Raw genomic sequence first — 23,278 nt, forward strand, 5'->3', positions numbered from 1 at the left:
CTACCTTCTCCCGATTCCGCCATATTGTTCAGCCAGCACCTGGAACACTGCTAGGTGTTCCTAGCACTCAGTAAATATTTCTCGAATGAATGAATCTTATCCTTTGTTGATTGTACAGATCCCTTCCAAGCTCTTCCCCAGACTTTTCCTCCCCAACGTAGGGCTATCTATGTAGGCTATGTGTTGTTCTACCTCAATTACCATTTACTTCATTTGCACATGGCTTTTCTCATTGAAGGAATCCCTTAAAGAGCTACTGTAAGCTATGCCCGTACAGTTCAATCTCAGCAGACTTTTATCCAATACTTAAGCTGTGCCACTGGCTCATGAACCCTCGTCCCCAAAATGTTAATGGCTCGGTAGCCTCCTCCTTATTTGTTTGTCCCCCCCAATGTCTTACTGCAAGTCTTCACACATTTTGTTTCTTCTTATTAAATCTAAATTAATGTTTCTCTGCCCCACTTTAACCATTTCCCCTTCTAAGTAGTACTATATGCAACTGCGAGCAGTAACCAGATTCCTGTGTTTGAACTGATTATTCGCAACCTACCTTGATATTTAAAAATTCTTTATTAATGTTGCTGATATGGGACTGAATAGGTGTTTTAATTTTTAGATTAGGGTAAATAGTGTAGTCATTTGGACATTGATAGAAGCAAAATTTTTGTTTCTGTTGATGTTATAGTTCTAGCTCAACCAATAAAAACCTGTTCTGTAGATGTAAATGACTTAAGTTTATAAATATTTTAAGGACTTCAGATGTTTATACTGTAGGTGACAAAGTTATGTATATTTTCCTCTAGGAGTGAATTGGAACATCTGCAGTATAAGGTACTGCAGGAAAGAGAGAAATATCAACAGTATTCTCAGTCAAGCAAAGCCAAATCAGCAGTACCTTCATTTAGTGTAAATGACAAATTTATATTAAATAAAGATGATGCCAGCTACAGCCTTATCTTAGAGGTGCAGACAGCAATAGATAATGTGTTAATACAGGTAAGCAAAATGTTTAATTTCTTAGGTAAAGGACTTTTAACTAATTGACTGTAATATATGTTTTATGACTGGATCTATTTTGCCAACTAATAATATGCATTAATTATTATTGAACACATAGTTTTGAACTGCAGTTTCAAATGTTATAGCTTATTAGTTTCCATAAGATAATCACTGTGCTCATCTGACAAAAACCAAACCCACCGCCGTCGAGTCGATTCCGACTCATAGCGACTCTATATGACAGAGTAGAACTGCCCGATAGAGTTTCCAAGGAGTGCCTGGCGGATTTGAACTGCCAACCTCTTGGTTAGCAGTCGTAACACTTAATTATTATGCCACCAGGGTTTCCTAGATTATTTAAATTATATCTTTACTTTTATTTAGCCTATAATAATTAAATAAATAAATAACAGATGGAATTAAGTTTTAGGGAAAGTCAGAAAGAAGAAGCTAGTAAGGGTTTTCTTCTTTGGCTACCCTCTGAAAGAGTTTTAACAGAGCTGTGACTTAAACAACTCTAATGTTTAATGCCCTTATTAAAATATTTTTAACCCCCAAATTCTAAAATGGTAGCTTACTGTCTTAGTCATTGTCTATTTCTTCCAGTGCTGCTATAACAGGAATACCACAAGTGGATGGCTTTAACAAAGAGAAATTTATTTTCTCACAGTGTAGTAGGCTAGATGTCCAAATTCAGGGCATCAGCTCTAGGGGAAGGCTTTCTTTGTCAGTTCGGGAGGAAGGTCCTTGCTCTTCCCTTGGTCTTGGAGTATCTCAGCACAGGAACCTTAGGTCCAAAAGACCCTCTGTGCTCCTGGTGCTGCTTTCTTAGTGATATGAGGGTCCCATCCCCTCCTCCCCTTGCTTCCCTTTCATTTTATCTCTTGTAAAAGGTCACACCCCAGGGAAACTCCCTTTACATTGGATCAGGGATGTGACCTTAGTAAGGGTGTTACAACCCCACCCTAGTCCTCCTTAACATAAAATTATAATCACAAAATGGAGGACAACCATACAATAGTGGGAATCATGCCTAACCAAGTTGACACACATTTTTGGGGGATACAATTTAATCCATGATACTTACGTTACAGCTTGCTCATTAATCCACCAGTTTCTAAGTGGGTCAATAGGTAATCCTAAAGGGTGAAATTTAAGAATAATAACGTATAACTCAATTCATCAATATGTTTTTGTTTTTTTTAATTAGAAGAGATTTAGGGAGTAGAAAAGTATGATAGTAGGATGAATGGAAAACAAGCAAAAGATGGAAAACCAACCAGAAAATGATTAAAGAACAAAGAGGAAAGAGACAGATTTTTTAAAGATTTGGGGGAAAGATTAGATTGTTATTTAAAATTTAAAGGTGAAAATCTGTCTTAAGGAACACTAGCTGAGCGCTGCAGCACTGAGCAGCTGAGGGCACTGTTCATGTAGAATGCAGTACAGCAGCCTTGTCCTAGCAGCTAGCCCTCCAGAAAAAAAATTCCTTTCTTTTTGTGTTACAGGTGAAACTGAAATTTATAAAAATAAACCGATATAATAAGAACAGTCACACAGTTATTTACAGCTGATGGTAACACTTTTAGCACTGACAAAAATAGATAGGAAGATTATACTTTTAAGTGAGTATTGAGAGGTGATATTCTATGATCTCTTATTATTTAGATTAGAAAAAAAATAGATTGTAAAATAACATCTATTCTTTATTATATTTATTTTCTGGAAGCACATACTTATTAACTTAAATTTCAAGGTGAACATAAAGTAAAATTAAAGATAACCCCTAGAGAAAATATATTTTGTGAAAATTTTTAGGTTTTCCACCTCAACTTTTTTTTTTTTTCAATATTGACTATAGAGTGATGTTCCAATAGATTTACTTGATATGGATAAAAATTCTGCTGTTGTCAGCTTCAGCAGCTGTGACTCTGAGGTGAGTAAAATAGCAATATAAAGAACTATTTAGAGGCTTTCATTTTTATTATGCTATTTGATTAAAGCCTGTAAATGCTATTAGACCTTGATATTTCTTCAGTTGTTCATAATCTTTCCATCAAAATCTGCTTCTGCTCTCTTCCTTGTCCTTAGATAATCCAGAAACCTGGGTGTCGTCCTAGATTTTTCCTCTGTCATCTTCTGTATCCAGTGAGTCATTTGCTTTTGTCAGCTCTGTCTCCGTGGCTCTCATACCTCTACTCTGTTTCATTCTTCTGTTAACTTAGTCCAGGCCCTCATAATCTCTTGCTTGAACTACTACTGTAACTAGTTCCTCTGTCTGCAGTCTTGCCCCCCACCTCCAGGCTTCGCTGTACACTGCCACCAGAGAGGTTTTCCTAACATACATCACTGCGTCATTTCGTTTCTCAAAACTTTTTGAAGATGCCTTTTTTCCTGCAGGTTGTAAGTCTTGATTCCTCATTGTGGCATAGAAAACTTTCCATGTTTTAGTTTTTGATTACATCTCTACCTTATCTCTCACCAGCTCTTACCTTTCCTCCCCATTTCTGCCAAACTGAAGTTCTTAAAATTACTTGAAAATGATATAGTTTCACATATCCTTGCTTTAGACCGTGGTCTATTCCTTCTGCCTATTCTTCCTAGTCCTCCCCATTTTTTCTGGACTTGTCGAATGCCTGCTTGACCTTCATTCAGCAGATATTTGTTGAGCACTTACTGATGGTATCTTGCCAGTGCTTTGGACATGCTTACTACATTCACTTCTTTATGCTCAGAAGACTAGCAGTCTCAGAGCTAGGTGTGGCTGCTAAAGAGAAGTTAGAGTGAAAATAGGTTCTAGATTAGCTGCTTGGAAAAGGCAAGCCAGAACAAAAGGAGGTAGTGTCTGGAGTTGGAGGTAGTTACAGATTAAAAAAAAAAAAAGGATGGCATAAAAAGAGTATATTAAGAAAAAAGTTGATAATTAGAGAATAGTTTGCAACATAATTTCATAGTAAAGGTTTTCTTCTTGACAAGCGATTTTATAACAGTTCTGTTATAGTTTATCATCCCTGTTTGAGAACAGAATATAAAAGATTAGGATCTACGTTTTTATGACCACTTAAAAAAATCAAGTTAAAGTCTTTAAATCCTATATTACTATGAAAGATTAACCTGTTATACTACTACAGGATTATTTGAAATGAGCATTTTATACTAATTTAAATTTGATTTTTTTTGGCTGTTTTTTTTTTTTTAAACTTACAGAGATTTTTCAAGTATACACAGAAAGAGAGAGAATAGTATAATAACCTCCATGTGCTTCAACATATGGCCAGTCTTGTTTTATTCTCTTTACTCTCTCCCCATCCCCCAAAGCTAGATTATTTTAAACCTGATCCCAGACATTTTATCTCTTTCAATGTGTATCACTTCATCCGTAAATGTCATTACATAACATTTGTTTTTAATCACTGAAGAGTAAATTTATTTTATAAGCCAACCGATCCTCTGTGTTTACTAAGTATAAATGACTTGAATTTTCTTTTTGATTTTAGTATCCTTTATATTTCTTCACTTATTTATTAAAAAGAGGGAAATAGCAATACATGAAAATTCTATATAAAATGTTTCATGTTGCTTTGCCTTTTTGTAATTCATGCACCCATGTATGCTTTTTTTCATTTTTAGTAGTTTAATATTCAATTTCAAGAAGTTACAGTATTGGAAGTAACATGTTCAGTTTAATTCAGCAAACATATGTTGAGTGCCTAAGGTATGCCAGGCACTGTGATATTTGCTGGGGATACAGAGATAAGGTGTTTCTCAGTCCTATGTAAATATTTGTGAAAACCAAAGACATTCAACATCAAACATTATTGTACATGTCTTTATCATGTAAATATTAGGAGTTTGCATTGTCAGTTAAATTTTTAGAACTCTTAATGCTTAAAAATATTACTGTAGAGAGTCAGGGTAGAAAGAGCTTTAAGCTGTCGAGTCTTAAAGATCTGAATTTGAATTCTACTTTCATCATTTACTAGCTATAGGAAAGTTACCTAACCTCTCATAGCCTTAGTTTCTTCATATGTTAAAACTTATTAGTAAAACTTAACTGCATAGAAATGTTGGTGGGAATAAATGAGAACACATTTGAAAAGCACTTAGCACAGTGCCACCCAAATGGTAACCCTCATTATTATTGATGCTGTTTTCATTAAAAACATGAATTCATCCTTTTCCTTTTAATCTTCTCAGTCAAATGACAACTTCCTTCTTGCCACTTACCGGTGCCAAGCAAATACCACAAGACTGGAACTCAAGGTAAAAATGTTAGAAATTACCTCCACTTGAATGCCTGAAAACTTTTTTTTTCTTAACTATATCTTGCTACATATGACATAATTACTTTGCTTGAAATTTCTCTCTGAATGAGTCATATTGGAGTAATGACTTCCGAATTACTTGTTAGGTTTTAATTTAGTCCAAACCACTATCATTAGCACTCAACCAATCGCCTTCTCTAAAATGATACATTTTAAGTTTCCTCTAACTGGAAAATTTTTTATGGTTTTTATTATGGAAACTTTTAAACATATATAAAAGTAGTGAATCTCCATGTAGTTATCACTCAACTTCAGCAATGATCAACTCGTGGCCAGTCTTACTTATGCCATCACTCCCACCTAAAATTATTTTAAAGCAAATACAATCTATAATTTCATTTATAAATATTTCAGTATGTATCTCTAAAAGATAAGTACTTTTTAAAACAATCATACTATTATCACATTAAAAAAAAGACTAATTCTTTAATATCCTCAAATATTCAGTATTCATATTCCACTGGTTTTGTTTTTATGCTTTGTTTTATCTAATTATGGTCCAAATAAGGTAACTTAGTTTTTAAAATGTCTGGTCTATTTGTCTTATAATTTCCTATGGTCTATATTTTGCTGATTGTGTTCCAATGATGTCATTTATCATCATCTGTTTTAAAGAAAACCTTTTAAACTTTAGTAATGTCATTTTTACTATTAAGTATTGAGCCTAGCATATGAGTCTATTTTAATTATTTAATTTGTAGTGTAAGATTATTTTTTTAATTTTTAATATACCTATGATCTAAGAATGAAGAACTATAACTTTTTCCCTAGCATTGCTGGTGTTCTGAGACTCAGTATATTTTTTTAAGAGAAATGCCGTTACACAATAATTTTTTCATATCTGGTTAAGAGATGTTCCAATTAAATGTAGTTGTTTTCCTAAACAGTTTATTTTGGTCTACATAAGTTTCCCTTCATATATTTTGAAAGAAAAGTTGAAAACTGGGATAAATTTATTTCTAGAAGAATATACTTAAGAATATTTTATCAGTAAGCAGCCTAGTTAAACATTTTAAATTATGTATCACTAAGGAAAATTGTGCCAGTAAATTAGGAAGTAGGCCTAAAATTTGGGAGGAAAAATTTCTTTTTATAAAATTTGATAAAATAATTTTAAAGTTCAGAGCGAAAATATCTGAAAAGAGCCAAGAAAATTATGAAGGAGTAAAAAGTAAGGTGAAACTTGCCTTGCCACATACTATAGTAAACCATACTATAAAACTGTTGTAATAAAATAGTATAGGGTATTTCCAAGGCATAAATAAATGGGTCATACAACAGGAGAGAATCTAAAAATAGAGCCCACTACACATTTATGGGAAGTTAATGCATGACATTCCTATTTAGGAAAAATTTCTATTTCTATTTGAAAATTGGCATAGCACAGCTAGCATCCATCTAGAAGAAAATTAAGTGGGTTCTTACTTGTGCCATATATAAAAAATAAATTCAGCTAAATTAAGTATGTAATTATTAAAAAAAGGAAAAATTAGTTATTACCCAGAAAATGAGTGAATATCAATAAAATATAAAGATTATCCATAAATTGTTATTTAAAAAGATCATGCAATAAGTAAAATAGGCAATGGATATGGATAGGCAATTCACAAAAGAGGGACTCAAAATGGCTAATAAACATTAAAAAAAAAAGTTCTACCGCATTATTAGTCAGAATAATTAAAATAACAAAAAGCTATTATGGCTTATGTAATATAATCGGCAAAAATTTTAGAGCAAAGTCATCAGGTGGCAGGTATGAAGAAAAGAACACTTTCAATTACAATTGGTGGAAATGTAAATTGGTACGGCCACTTTGAAAATGGGCATTAGCCCCAGTTTAGAGAATCCATTTTATAGCAATAAAATCACAGTAATACATACATAAAGGAGCCTTTGTGGCACTTAAGTGCTCAGCTGCTAACCAAAAAGTTGGTGGTTTGAACCCACCCAGCGCCTCTGTGGGAGAAAGACCTTTCCATCTGCACCTGAAAAGGTGGTCGTTAGGTGCCTTGGAGTTGCTTCCAACTCATAGTGACCCTGTGTACAACAGAGTGAAACACTGCCCAGTCCTGCACCATTCTCACAGTCGTTGCTATGTTTGAGACCATTGTTGCAGCCACTGTGTCAGTCCATGTCATTAAGAGTCTTCCTCTTTTTCACTCACCCTCTACTTCACCAAGCATCATGTCCTTCTCCAGGGACTAGTCCCTCCATATAACACATCTAAAATACATGAGATGAAGTCTCGCCACCCTCACTTTTAAGGAGCCCCTGTAAAGATTACAGCCTAGAAAACTGTATGAGACAGTTCTTTTCTGTCACTTGGGGTCACTATGAGTTGAAATCGACTGTACGGCATCTAACAATAACAATATATACATAGATGTGTATGTAATTAATTGCAGCATTGTAGAAGCAGAAAAGTGGAAACAGTGAATACTTATTACTAATCAAGTGGTTGAATAAATACCTGTTTCTCCATACCATGGCATATTATTTAGCTACCATAAAGAATGAGTTAGAGCTATACCCATTAACATGGAGAGAATTCCATGAATTAAAGAACACAAAAATGCTCGAAAAAAATTCATATATATATATATGTTTATAACGATATAAATATGGAGACAGGTATGAGAAGAAATATGGCTGATAGGAGAGACAAAGATAAGGGAAATGTGATTATTAGAAATAAAGGCAAGTTTGTTTTTCTTTTTTAATCTGTGATCTAAGAATTAAAAACTGGCTTTTTCCCAGGTGTTGCTGATATTGAGACTCAAAGTATGATTTAAATAGAATTTATTGATGTTAAATTATGTATTTGTTTTTGTACATATGCATAGAGAGATGAATAAAAATATGACTACTAAAATAATAATGTTTATTTCTGGGTGATAGAATTTCAGGTGACTTATTGGTCCATTTTTTTATTGTTTGAATTAATAATGGATATGATTTATTATATAGTCAGAAAAAGTATTATGAATTTATTGTAAAAAAAAAGTCTGCTGCCACTTAAAGCTTACTCAAAGTACGTAACTTTATCATATAAGTATTTTTTTTTCCTTTCTATATTTTTATTCTTTATCTTATCCTCTAAGTTTCCTTCTTTCCCCATTCAGTGCAGCATTTGTAAAATACCTTGCTTTAAGCTTTTATTTATTTTTCCCAATTAAGTAAAACATTGATTTTTTTCCCCCTTACATGCCAGGAAAAAAAAAAGAAACAAAAGTGTGAATTAAAACATTACTTCCATTAGAGAAGATACCTTTGTAGTGTAAGAGACTATAATCCATCCATGAATGTGGAACAGAGGAGCTGGAAGGAGAAGCTGACAGTTTACCAGCTCCTTTAAAATTAAGCCTTCACAGTGTAGCAAATTACTAGTTTCTGAGTGTTTTGAAATCTCAACCAAGCAGCTATATTCAAAATAGCCCAAAAGAATTTTCCAATCTAAATATGTCATAATTACATTATTGTTATGCTTCTCTGTTTTCACTGAAAATCAAGAATTAAGTTCTTGGAAACTTTTTTTTCCCCCGTTACTAGATTTTTGGAACAATAGCTATGTGTTCTAATACCCGCACTTCTGAGAAAATGAGGTATTCCACATAAGTTTTAGTTATTTGGAAAATTCATTTATCCCTTCAACAAAATCTTAGCTGTTTTTTATGTGACTTTTCATAAAATATATACCATTGTTTTTGGATGTGACAGGGTAGTGTGAGAGCACCAGGAACGGAGTAGCATTGGTAAGTATGGATAAATCAGCTGGAAATACAGGGTAGAGGTAACTTACAGAGTGATTAATTTTGCTATTACTGCCAAAATATTTTTAATTTTCCTTTAATGGTAAAAATTAGTTGTTTAATAGAGTATCATTATTTTCTTCCAAATATTACAGAAGAGATTAAGGCTTAAGTACTTGATTACTTGTGTTGAACATTTTAAAGATACATTTATGCTCCTAAAATTATTCTTATTTTCTTTCTTCTTTTGTATTGAATCAGATTCGCTCAATTGAAGGCCAATATGGCACACTTCAAGCATATGTGACCCCAAGAATTCAACCCAAAACCTGTCAGGTCCGCCAGTACCAGATCAAACCCCTTTCACTTCATCAGAGAACTCACTTTATTGATCATGGCAGGTAGGACAAAGGAGAGGTTAGTTTATTTTTAGGATAGTACACAATTCAGATAAATTCTCTTTTTACTTTGAGAGTGTAAATTCTGGTAGCTCCTTGTACACTTTAAATATTTTAAATACTATAGACAACATTTCTAATAAATAGAAGATTCTTTGTATTATTTTAGAGGCTAATTTGAGTAGGACATTCTCAGTGACATAAATGGTTAAGCGCTCAACTACTAGCCAAAATGTTGGCACTTGGAAACCACCCAGAAGCACTTGGGGGAAGACAAGCCTGGTGATCTGTTTAAAACCCTATGGGACAGTTCTACTCTGCACAAAGGAGAGACTCTGAAGCTTGCTTTTGAACGTAGAGTAGCTAAAGCAAATGGAAGAAATGAAGTAAAAGAGCTAAGCAGAAGATTTCAAAGGGCAGATCAAGAAGACAAAGTATTACAATGAAATGCGCAAAGACCTGGAGATAGAAAACCAAAAGGGAAGAACGTGCTCAGTGTTTCTCAAGTTGAAAAAACTAGAGAAAAAAATTTAAGCCTCAAGTTGCAATACTGAAGTATTCTACAGAGAAAATACTGAACGACAGGAGAAGCATCAGAAGAAGATGGAAGGAATACACAAAATAACTGCACCAAAAAGAACTGGTCGACTTTCAACCATTTCAGGAGGTAGCATATGATACAAGAACTGATGATACTGAAGGAAGAAGTCCAAGTGGCACTGAAGGCATTGGTGAAAAACAAGGCTCCAGGAATTGGTGAAATACCGATTAATACATCTCAAAAAAAAGATGCTGCATGGGAAGTGCTTCCTTATCTATGCCAGAAAAATCTGGAAGACAGTTACCTGGCCAACTGACTGGAAGACATCAATATTTGTGGCCATACCAAAGAAAGGTGATCCAACCGAATGTTCAAATTATCAAGCAGTATCAGTAATATCACACACAAGTAAAATTGTGCTAAAAATGACTCAAAAACAGTTGCAGTACATTGATAGAGAACTCCCAGAGATTCAAACCAAATTCAGAAGAGGACGTGAAACGAGGGATATCATTGCTGATGTCAGATGGATCTTGGCTGAAAGCAGAAAATACCAGAAAGATGTTTACCTGCGTTTTATTGACTATGCAGATGCATTTGATTGTGAGGATCATAACAAATTATGGATAACATTGTGAAGAGTGGGAATTCCAGAACACTTCATTGTGCTCCTCAGGAACCTGTACATAGAACAAGAGGCAATCATTTGAACAGAAGGGGATACTGCGTGGCTTAAAGTCAGGAAAGGTGTCGTCAGGGTTGTATCCTTTCACCATACTTATTCAGTCTGTCTGCTGAGCAAATAATCCAAGAAACTGGACTATATGAAGAAGAACGCAACATCAGGATTGGAGGAAGACTCATTAAGAATCTGCGTTATGGAAATGACACAACCTTGCTTGCTGAAAGTGAAGGGGACTTGAAGATGAAGATCAAATACTATAGCCTTCTGTATGGATTTCACCTCAACATAAAACAAAAATCCTCACAATTGGATCAATAAGCAACATCATGATAAACTGAAAAAAGATTAAAGTTGTCAAGGATTTCATTTTACTTGAATCCACAATCAATGCCCATGGAAACAGCAGTCAAAAAATAAAATGATGTATTGCATTGGATAAGTCTGCTGCAAAAGACCTCTTGAAAGTGTTGAAAAGCAAGGATTTCAACTTGAGAAACACTGAGCATGTTCTTCCCTTTTGGTTTTCTATCTCCAGGTCTTTGCACGTTTCATTACAATACTTTAGTCTTCTTGATCTGCCCTTTGAAATCTTCTGCTTAGCTCTTTTACTTCATTTCTTCCATTTGCTTTCGCTACTCTATATTCTAAATCAAGCTTCAGAGTCTCTCCTGACACCCATTTTGGTCTTTTCTTCCTGTCTTTTTAATGACCTCTTGCTTTCTTTATGTGTGATGTCCTTGATGTTATTCCACAACTCATCTGGTCTTCAGTCATTAGCGTTCAATGTGTCAAATACGTTCTTGAGATTGTCTCTAAATAGAGGTACGATATCTCAAGGTCGTATTTTGGCTCTCATGGACTTGCTCTAATTTTCTTCATCTTTACCTTGAACTTCCATATGAGCAATTGACGATCTCTTGTGCACTTGGCCCCTGGACTTGCTCTAACTGATGATATTGAGCTTCTCCGTTGTCTCTTTCCACAGATGTAGTTGATTTGACTCCTGTGTATTCCATCTGGCAAGGTCCATGTGTATAGTCAGTCGCTTTTTATGTTGTTGAAAAAAGGTATTTGTAATGAAGATCGTTTTTGGTCTTGCAAAATTCTATCATGTGATTTCTGGCATCATTTCTATCCAAGGCTATACTTTCCAACTACTGATCCTTTTTTGTTTCCAAGTTTTGCATCCCAGTCACCAGTAATTATCAGTGTATCTTTATTGCATGGTTGATCAATTTCAGACTGCAGAAGCTGGTAAAAATCTTCAATTTCTTCATCTTTGGCATTAGTTCTTGGTGCATAAATTTGAATAGTAGTTGTATTAACTGGTCTTCCTTATAGGCGCATATGGATATTATCCTATCACAACATTGTACTTCAGGATAGGTCTTGAAATGTTCTTTTTGATGATGAATGCAATGCCATTCCTTTTCTATTTGTCATTCCTGGCATAGTAGGCCATATGATTGTCCTATTCAGAAGGGCCAATTCCAGTCCATTTTTAGCTCACTGAATACTGATCTTTATGTGTTCCATTTCGTTTTTTACAACTTCCAGTTTTCGTAAATTCATACTTCGTACATTTCACATTCTGATTATTAATAGATATTTGCAGCTTTTTCTTATCATTTTTAGCCCTTAATCTATATGCCATTAAAGTTCCTTCTAAATCTTTAATTCTATAAAGTTCACATTGTGTTAATTCTGTATAATTATCCATTTGCTTTGTTTTAAATATATGTAGGACAAGTTTTTTTTTTTTTTAATTGTACAGTTTTGTAAGATAGGAAGTATTAACCCATGTTCCTTCAAGATAAGAAAGTATTATTTCTTAACTTGTCCAATGGCACGCAGCTAGTAAATAGTGGAGCAAGGTTTCAAACCCATATCTGTCTTATTCCAAAGCCTTCACACTAAGTTGATTCTTTTCTTAAGGAGACTCTTGTGTGAGTATGTTTTACAGTTTATATGGAAATACTAGATGAACTTTTCAAAAATGAAATCTGAGTAAATTTGGGTTTTATTTGTAAAACACGTTATAATGAAAAAAAAAAGTATTTATGCCACTATACTGAATAGTAAGACACCTAACACAAGCATTTAAATCTTTTTTTTTCATGAAATTGAAATGCTCATTTATTAAGATTAATCTGAGAAAAATTAAATGAGTGCTTCTATATTTGTTCAGCTACTATTGTAAAATTCTACTTGTTCATGTGTTATATAGATATAGTCTACATCCACATATTCTTATATACAAATGTGTGTTCTGTTATTAAATTACAGACCCATGAATACATTGACTCTAACAGGCCAGTTCAGTTTTGCTGAAGTTCACTCCTGGGTGTTTTTTTGCCTTCCTGAAGTTCCTGAAAAACCTCCAGCAGGAGAATGTGTGACATTTTACTTTCAGAACACCTTCCTGGATACACAACTGGAAAGTACCTACAGGTAAGTCAGACTTGTTGGTACTAGTTCACAACTGTTGTAACTGGAGCTTCTAAGTTTTCGTTTACTTTAAGGGAGGAATAATTTGAAAATAATATAATTGAAAACCTAGACCATTCAAGAGAATCTACTGGAAAACAAGTAAAATTAATGAGTTTAGAAAAATGTTTGAATAAAGATGAATATGCAAAGATCAATACCTTTCCTAATTTTTCAACCATAACTAATTGGAAAATACATTGTTAAAAAAAGAGCCATTTCAGAATAGCAGTAACAATTAGAAGCCACATAAAATGCATAGGAATAGTCTTAATTATATGTTCTTAATAATATGTATAGAACTTACGTGAAGAAAGCTGTAAATTTGATTGACATAAGAGACTTGATTAAATGGAGTAATAGTTTATAGTCTTTAACATGAAGACATTGTAAAGATGGCAGTCCTTGTCAAATTGATTTGAACATTTGTCCTAATTCCAAAATATATTCCAATTGAATTTCTTTATGCAAAAAGATGAAATGATTTAAACTTCAGGGGACCAGGCAAGCTTTTTGAGGTTATCATGTAACAGTGTGGAGGACAGTGTTTTCTTCTATCCTCTTCTCAAGATTCCAGTTACACTCCTTCCCACTTTGTACTCATTTGGCAGTCATCTCCCATGAGCTCCGTAAGACCAAAAAAGCCAAACCCGTTGCCATCAAGTTGATTCAGACTCTTAGCGACCCTATAGGACTGGGTAGAACTGCCACATAGGGCTTCCAAGGAGTGGCTGGTGGATTTGAACTGCTGACCTTTTGGTTGGTAGGTGAGCTCTTCAGCCACTGTGCTATCAAAGGTCCCTGGGCTCCATAGTTTCTCCATTTCTGAATACAGTAGAGACTAAGCTTTTCCTTCTCCTTTGTTCCTATCTCTGAATGTGAATTAGTCCCACATGACTAATTTCTCCATATGTTCTTTGAGCTTTTACCCACATTCTTCAAGGTCTTTGCATTCTTATTCTCCCTCCCATGTTTAATATAGATTGTTTGTTTGTTTTGGTGGTGGGTGACTTCTTATCCTCTCTTTGCCTCTGCTTCCTAGGGATTCTTTCCATAAGCAGATTACTGAGGTATTCTTCTCTACTTCTACCACTAAGTTCTAGAAATGGCAATGAACACATAATTTTTTCTCAGAATGAAGCCTTTTAAGACCAAGAACCCTCCAGAAATCTTACCTGTGCCTCACACTTTAATCGCAGCAGACAACTTGACATGCCCCTAGCACATTATATATTTTTATAATAGCAGACTTTTGCTCTTTGCCATCTGCATACTTAACTATTCTTTAACAGTCAAAAGTACTTACCTGAAAGACCCAGCTCAATAGCTGCGTTTTTTGATTCTCTTAACTGTTCCCATAGCATTTTATTTTGACTTGTTTATGGTATTTATTGTTATATGGTAGTGCAATGGTTAAGTGCTCGATTACTAACTGAAAGGCCAGCAGTTTGAACCTACCAGCTGCCTTCATGGGAAAAAGACCTGGAGACCTGCTTCCATAAAGTTACAGTCTATAAAACCCTATGGGACAGTTCTCCTTTGTCATGTGGGGTCACTATGAGTCAAAAAATCAACTCAAGAGCACCTAACAACAACAAGCTTGAAGTATATAATTTTTATGTATGCTTGTCTCTTTAAATTAAACTAAGTTCTCATGGGCAGTGTCTACTTCTTAGTTATCTTTGTGCCCTCCAAGTACCTAACACGCGTGGGTTTGCACATAGTAGGTGTTTAAGTTGTTTTTGGGGTGCCAAAATAAAATACATATATATGGAAGGTAGTAAAGAGGCATGTGCTTTGGAAGCATATATACTTAGGTTTGATTCTTGGCCGTGTCACTTACCAGCTGTTTGATCTTAGCTAAGTTACTTAACTCTCTGAGTTTTGTTTTTCTTTCTAAGGAAGGGAAATAATAGTATTGAGTTGTGATGATTAAAATAAGCATTGTAAACTATTAATAAATAACTTCTGTTAACAGATTAAAGACTAGAGAAAAAGCTCATAATTGGGAGTGAAATAGTAAGGATGTGTTATTCAACTTTCTAGAAAAAAATGTAATGTCTATAGCTAGTCAATATAATTAAAATTATTTCTGTGTATGAAAATCAAATAAAAAGTCAAAATTGAATATAGGAAAAATGGTATATATTAATTAGGAAACTTTTGGTCACATAAAAAGAAACAAAGCAGGTTTAACCAAAAAAAAAAAAAGGAATTTATTGGTTCACATTATAACTTAAAAGCCAAGCAGTAATCAGCCTCAGGTGCAACTTAACTAGTATCATCTAGACTTTATCCTTTTATATTGCTCAGCTCTGCTTTTGTCTTTGTTCACTTTTCATATAGTGGCATGGTGGTCACAGTAGCTACATCCAGCCTTATCTTTTCAGCTGCCCTAGAGCCTTTCTTTCCTGCTACTTCCAGTAGATGTCCCAAGATTGAACATCATGGCCCAGCTCTGACCGCTGCAGTCAGGGAGATAGAATATCATATGGAATTGAGAAGGGGAAGAGAGAGAGAGGTTTCCCAAAGAAAAACACAGGTCCTATTACTATAAGAAGTGGCAGTGTACGCTGGGCATAGAATAGCAGGTGTCCCTCTTTCAGGTTTGAGTTCATATTTCCTTTTTAAGGGTGAAGCATATAGTCATATTGTAATTTATGTAACTACAAAAAAAAGTGCAGACTTACGTGTAAGTAAATCATTCTAAATATACTGAAGGGATTAGCTACTGTAAATATTAGTAGTGAAAATAAAGAAACAAGCTATGTTTTAAATGAAGAACATAAAAATTGTCCTATCTTTAGGAGGCATATAGCTAGCTTATTTTGTTTAGCATTATGAGTAGGTTCAGAACTCGAGTTAATGTAATAACAGTAAAAGGTTACCTGTTTATATAAGCTTTATGTTAACAATTTTACATATTAGTAGGATATATATATATATATGGTAACCCTGGTGGCACAGTGGTTCAGAGCTACAGCTGCTAACCAAAAGGTCAGCAGTTCAAATCCACCAGGCGCTCCTTGGAAACCCTACAGGGCAGTTCTGCTTTGTCCTGTGGGGTCGCTATGAGTCGGAATTGATTCAACGGCAGTGGGTTTGGTTTGGTTTTATGTATATACACACACACACGTATATACATATATATATTTATATAAAGAAATCTAAAATGAAATCTGAACACTAGGTTCTGGTCACAAAATGTGTATTTACTGGACCACTTCTTTCTAAAGCTCTTCTTTTAAAAAAATGTATGTTTTATAGAAAAGGAGAAGGAGTTTTTAAATCTGACAACATTTCTACCATATCCATCCTAAAAGATGTGCTCTCTAAAGAAGCTACAAAAAGGAAAATTAACCTCAACATAGCATACGGTAAGAAGAGAAGAAAAACTAATCATTTTTTCTGCTTTTTTGTTGTTATAATAATGTTTCTGTGACTAATCTAATTGTCCTGGCTCAACTCCTTCCAGAGATAAATGAAGTATCAGTCAAACACACTTTAAAGCTTATCCACCCCAAACTGGAGTACCAGTTGCTTTTGGCTAAGAAAGTGCAGTTAATTGATGCTTTAAAAGTAAGTATATGTGTCATGGACTCATGATCATTATTTTATCGTGATGAAGTTTCTAAAACTGCAAATACTTTATTATTACACTTAGATTGAGTTTTGAACATTAAGGTGCTTCTGTTTTTTTTTATTATTATTATTTTAAATAGGAATTGCAAGTTCATGAGGGAAATACAAACTTTCTGATACCAGAATATCGCTGTATTCTTGAAGAGGCAGATCACCTACAGGAAGAATACAAAAAGCAGCCTGCACATCTTGAAAGACTCTACGGTTAGTGGGCTATACCTTGCTATATATATTTTTTCAGCTGGCTGTTTGTGAAGGATCATGTGGAACTGGGGAGAAAGAGACACGTAAAGATTTCACCAGTTGGGAAATCAGTGAAAACCAATTTGTAGCACTATTTATAGCAATATTTCTACATTTTGTCAAGTTAGTTTTAATATTTAATATTTTTACTTGATAAAATGTAAGTAAAAATTAAGACATGAAATTATACTGTGATGAATTAATTTGTATTACAAGAAGAATATAAAAGGTATAAAATGAATATAACCTATAAAGCATTACAGTTTAGGCCATATATTACATAAATATTTTTCATGTTTTGTGACTGTAAGGAACAGTTCAAATCCACTATCCGCTCTTTGGAAACCCTATGGGCAGTTCTACTCTGTCCTGTTGGGTCGCTATGAGTCAGAATCGACTCCACGGCAACAGATTTTTGGTTTATACGTATATACATACACACACACACATATATATGCATGCACGCCTTGTCAATTTACAGTTCAGAACATATTTTTCTTTGGTGGTAAGAAGTTAAGTATTTCACAAATTGTACTGAAAGAAGAGAGAGTGAGAGGCTGGTGGGGAAAGGGAGGAAGGAAGGAACAGCCTAAAAAAAAACACGGTTGTTAGTGATTTTTACATAAAACCTATTGTGCCTGTTGTTGTTAGGTACCCTTGAGTTGATTTCGACTCATAGCAATCCCATGTGACAGAGTAGACTGGCCCCTAGGCTTTCCTAAGCTATAATCCTTCCAGAAACAGATCACCAGGTCTTTCTCCCATAGAGCCACTTGGTGGGTTTGAATCACCAACCTTTTGGTTTGCGCCACCAGGGCTCCGGTGTTGTTCATGTTGTTGTGTGTCATCTAGTCAATTCTAACTCATAGTGACCCAATGTGATAGGGTAGAGCGGCCCCATAGGGTTTCCTAGGCTCTAATCTTTATGGGAACAGATTGCCAGGTCTTTTGTCCTGCAGAGCCACTGGTAGGTTCAAACCACCAACCTTTCGGTTAGCATCAAAGTGCTTAACTGCTGCACCACGGGGGCTTCTTTTACTGTGCATATCACTCCTATGTATTTATACTGTCTTTATAATCAATTGAAGTATTTTTTTGTGTGTTTTTTATATAATCAATTGAAGTATTTAATCCTTACAGGAGCTCTCAAGGTGTACATGCTGTTAACTCCCATTTTCCAGATCCTTTGACATTTCCAATTAAAGAATTTATTACATAGCTAATTAGAGGCAGAACCTTCTTTAGAACTCTCTGGCTCTAAAGTGCATGCTTTTTGCACTATACCAAATCTTGCAGAGTCACTGTATGTAAATTTGGTATCATCAATCTGCATTGGTTCTTAAGCCTTCCTACTAAATTTCTTATTTCATTCCCAGATACTTGCTCACAAGCTATAATAATACCTCCTATCTTAATGTTTGGCTCAGTGGTTAAGAACTTGACTGCTAACCACCGAGTATAAAGGGTTAGGATTACAGCACACATTTTGGGGAGACACGACTCAATCTATAACATACTTAGTGTGACTATTCATCCATATATTTTGTTTTAGAAATATCAGTATGTTTTGTTACCGGATCCTGCCATTTGCTCATAACACTTGGGGTATTTTGTCATATCTGGTACATGTCTTTTATTATCTTCCTAAAATATGAAAAATTCTGAAATCCACCAGCCACTCCCTGGAAACCCTATAGGGCAGTTCTCCTCTGTCCTGCCGGGTCAATAGGAGTTGGAGTCAACTTGATGGCAGTAGGTTTGGTATGGTATCTTAATGTTTACTATTTTATTCTGTGGCAAGCACATTCTCCCTTTTATCCTTATAACTTCCTAGGTCAGTGGTGCAGAGCCACCATCTTTTATCAATTCAAAATGCAGAAAGCCCTGAAAAACAAAGCTTTTTTCATGAACCATTTGACAGCAAAATCTGACATGATCTGAATTTATTTAATGACAAAACCTGACTTAAACTGACATGAAGCTAAGTATAAAAGTCTTCATTTATTCCACTGTCTTACTTAGTATTGCTGTAACAGAAATACCACAAGCAGGTAGCATTGAAGAACAGATATTTATTTAAATTTAGTTTAAATTTAAACTTTTAGTTCTGGAGGCTAAAAGTCCAAATCAAGACCTCAGCCATAGGGATTCCTTCCTTATAGGTAATCCCTAGCCTTCCTTGGTCTTGGCTTATAGGTGGCCCTCACTGGTGTCTGTCTGGCTTCCTACCACCGCCCCCCCCCACCATGTGCACACATCTGTGTCTAATCTACTCTTTTTAAAACTCAGCTGTGATTAGGTTTAGGATACACTCTACATTGATGTGGTTTCATTAACATACAAGGAACCCTATTTTCAAACAGGATTACATCCACCGGGCATAAAGGGTTAGGATGACAACAGGTATTTTGGGTAGACACGATTCAATCTATAACACACTTAGTGTGATTATTCACCCATATATTTTGGTGTAGAAATATCATGTTTTGTTACCAGATGCTGCCATTTGCTCATAATACTTTGGGGGTATTTTGTTATATATGGTATATGTCTTCTGTTATCTTCCTAAAATATGAAAAATTCTGAAACACATCTGGCATCAAGGGTTTTGGATATATAATTGACAGCTCGAATTATTACCATTTCACATGTGAGGAAACTCAAAGGTGAAATAATTTGCCCAGACCTTTGAACCCTAAAACTATTTATTTGCCTTCTAGTCAAATCCCAAGAATAGTCAACACAGAAATGGAATGTCTTAATTTAGATAAAGCTATTAAGAACAGAATCTGCCTACACTATTTCAAAATGGTCTTCTTAGTGGGAAAAATAAACCACTTTCATGATGTTATATATACTAGTATCAGTTCAGAAATAGCATTTGATTGTCTGAAATTAATATCTTTTAACCAGTTGTTAAAGATGTTTATTAGCTAATTAGCTAATTTATGTCCTGAAACTGGCCTTAAAATTCCCCCAAAATACATATATTTTTATAAGCATCGAACCTTCTAAAAAGGTTTGTGTATATTAAATAATGAAATTACAGGTACTTAGAAATGGATTCTCAAGCACTTACTTTCATTAAATTGTTTCATTAAAAGGAACTAATTGATGACAGTAAATTCACGTTGTTCTTTCTAGGCATGATCACTGATCTTTTCATAGATAAGTTCAAATTCAAAGGCACCAATGTGAAAACCAAAGTACCTCTTCTTCTGGAGATTCTGGACAGTTATGACCAAAATGCATTGATTGCTTTCTTTGATGCTGCTTGAAATATAATCAAGGTAAAGTCCCAAAGAAGTGGTCTGTTTAAAAGGAAAATACTAACATAGAATTATAAACTAAATGTATATACTTTTATTTCAAATGCTTTTTGATGACATCTAAAAATATTTCAGATATGACTTTAAATAATGCTTCTATTTGCTTTGATGGTAGAACTTTTTAAAAATAAAGAGAATTTTTATATTTAAAACAAGTGGATGACCGTTTTGATCAGGGTCACAATAGATGGTCCCAGCTAGAATGGGAGAAAAATGTGGAGCAGAACTCAAATTCTTATTTTAAAAAAAGCCAGACAAACTGGAACAGTGGAGAGCAGAGGACTCCCTGAGATTATCACCCTGAGACACTCTTTAAACCTAGAACAGAGCCTATCCCGAGATCACCCTTTAGTGAAATAGCAGAGTGGCACACAAAGGATATTACATAAGATTGCTGCTCTACTTAAAAACCATCAGAATGAGATTAAAAGGTCAACAATTACACAAAACTAAGACGGGAAGATAAGGGGCCAGGGAAACTAGAGTACTGGAAATAGAACAAACAGAACACAAAGAATATTAGCGTTATGATAAATGTAACTAATGTCACTGAACAATTTGTGCGGAAATTATCAAAATGGGAACCTAACTTGCTGTATAAACTTTCACTGAAACTCAAGTATTAAAAAAAAAAAAAAAGTGGAGTAAGTACAAGGGATTTTAATGCATTTTTAGTAATTAGATGTTTTGATTTTTAAATAGAGAAATATTTGGAAAATCAAAATATATTCAAATGTTTTACAAGCTACCAAAACCAAAAACCACTTTCATTGCCGTCAAGTCCATTCCGACTCATAGCGACCCTATAGGACAGAGTAGAACTGCCCCATAACGTTTCCAAGGAGCACCTGGTGGATTCGAACTGCCAACCTTTTGGTTAGCAGCCATAGCTCTTAACCACTACACCACCAGGGTTTCCTTACTAGCCACCCACCCACCCACCCACCCACACCCACCCACACCCACACACATACATTTATGTGTAAACTGCTTTACAGTTTTCAGAATGCATTTGCGTACCTTACCTCATATCATCTTCGCATCAGTCCTGTAAGTTTGTCAAAGCTTGTAAGAAAACCAATTGTTGGTGAGGTTAAGTGACATGAGGTTAAGAGGACATGCTATTAATTTGTAAAGCTGGGACCAGAACCCAGTTTCTGGCACCTGCTTTGTGTCCCAATTACAATGTATGTTGTCAACAAGCGGAAATAAACTACCAGTTATTTTTTGTAGGAGCTGAGATTGCTTTATAGTGATTTCTGTCTTGTTCGGTAACATTTTGTGACCCATGCTGCAGCTTGTAAAATGCCTTAGTTGTCTCAGTGCTGTAAATTTCGGTCAGGGAAATGAGCAGCTTACACAGATGAGAGAGATCTTAACTACAAGTGCTGTGAGCAGTCAAGCTATACAAGTTGCAACACAGGAGGAGTGCAAAAATAGTGATAGCTTCTTGGATTTTCCTGCACTAGTATCACTAGTTTCCTTTTTATCCTATATGAAACGAAAATATTTTAAGAACACAGTTTTTTTGTTCATTAATCTTAATGTAAATTTATTCATTTTCAGGGGAATATTGTCAATATGAGTTGGAATTGATGGCAATGAGTTTGGTTTTATTTTATTTAACAGTCTGCTTTAAAAGGACAGATTATAATGGTAAAAAGGCTATTTTTCTGTTTTCAAGAAGTGTAGACTCATGAATTTGTCAGAAAACAATGCTTCTGAATTACATACCATTATATTTATTAGTTATGTGGAAGTCTTGTATATTAAATATGAGAATTTGTTAAAGGCACATATTATAGCTAAGACAGTTTTGTTTTAGTAAGGCCATTGTTTTTATTAAACAGTTTTCATTTCTAAATGGAACATCCAGGTCACTAGAATTTCATTGTTTTTTTGTTGGCTGCTTCTATATAAAAGGCTACTGGTTGGGGAAAAGTGTATAAGCATTAATGACTGTCCAGTCGAATTTCTTGTAGTACATTATTACTTGTTATATGTATCAGTAGTTCAAGACGGCACAGTAAATTGTATTTTCTTGGAAAAAATAAAAAGCATAAGACACAGTTCTGCCTACTGTGAATAAACACCGCGTCCTAACATGACATTATATCCTGCCACTTGAGTATTACTATGTGCACAGTGTTACATAATTTATGCACAGTATTTCATTTAATCCTAACGACAGTCCTATGCCGTGTAGGTATTACTTCCAATAAACACATAAGAAAACTGAGACTGGAGACATTTAATAATTTGACCAAGATTACCTGGCCAGTAAGTGGCCAAGTCAAATCTTGAACCTCGGGAAACAAGTCAGCCACGTTAACTGGAGGTCCCAGGGCTAAAGGCTGGGACGGCCCCCTAGTAATTGCTACAGTTTAACTCAGTTAATTTTAGAATGCATATAGACAGCCTTTAGCCTTGCGCACAGAGACCTCCCAGTGGTGCGGTTTAAAGTCATCAGAAACTCAGGTCTCCCCCGCTCCCGCCTTCACCGCGCAGGCGTTTTTCCTCCCGCGGCGGTTCGACGTTTCTCCGCTCCACCCCTGCTCAGTTGCCATCACTGCCGCCTGCGCTGACTGCGACTTTGTCGCCCTAGTGACGTCACGGGCCTCTGCGGCTCTCATTGGTCCATTTCAATAGTCGCGGGATACTTGAACTGCATGAACAGCCGCCGCTCCGGCGGGCTGTTCGCTTTATCTCGGGGCGTTCTAGGTCCTTGGTACTCCACGCCCGACAGTGCCTGCCTGCTCCTTTCGCAGCCTCCTCCGCCCCGCACAGCCCCTGCCAGGTGAGCGGGCAGGTGGGCAGGCTGGCCCCGACTGCGGCGAGCGGCGGCAGCTACAGCATTCCTCGGCTGAGTCTGCGCGCGGG

General features: G+C 35.3%; 1 protein-coding gene across 2 annotated transcripts in view; it reads left to right on the forward strand.

Annotated features, from left to right (window-relative positions):
• BBS7 (Bardet-Biedl syndrome 7) overlaps window positions 1-23,252 on the forward strand; it is a 47,213-nt gene extending 23,961 nt beyond the window's left edge. Inside the window, exons 11-20 of one of the 2 annotated variants that reach the window (XM_049885399.1) lie at window positions 804-996; window positions 2,861-2,935; window positions 5,197-5,262; window positions 9,335-9,474; window positions 12,984-13,148; window positions 16,452-16,561; window positions 16,660-16,763; window positions 16,907-17,030; window positions 20,214-20,359; window positions 23,167-23,252. In XM_049885399.1, the coding sequence (XP_049741356.1) occupies window positions 804-996; window positions 2,861-2,935; window positions 5,197-5,262; window positions 9,335-9,474; window positions 12,984-13,148; window positions 16,452-16,561; window positions 16,660-16,763; window positions 16,907-17,030; window positions 20,214-20,347 (1,111 nt within the window). In that variant the 3' untranslated portion in view covers window positions 20,348-20,359; window positions 23,167-23,252. Of the gene's footprint in view, window positions 1-803; window positions 997-2,860; window positions 2,936-5,196; window positions 5,263-9,334; window positions 9,475-12,983; window positions 13,149-16,451; window positions 16,562-16,659; window positions 16,764-16,906; window positions 17,031-20,213; window positions 21,320-23,166 lie in introns of those variants that run through there. The other variant, XM_049885398.1, reaches the window with a different exon arrangement.
• The last annotated feature ends 26 nt before the right edge of the window (window positions 23,253-23,278 follow it).

The sequence above is a fragment of the Elephas maximus genome, chromosome 5, assembly GCF_024166365.1.
Source record: "Elephas maximus indicus isolate mEleMax1 chromosome 5, mEleMax1 primary haplotype, whole genome shotgun sequence".
Classification (NCBI taxonomy): domain Eukaryota; kingdom Metazoa; phylum Chordata; class Mammalia; order Proboscidea; family Elephantidae; genus Elephas; species Elephas maximus.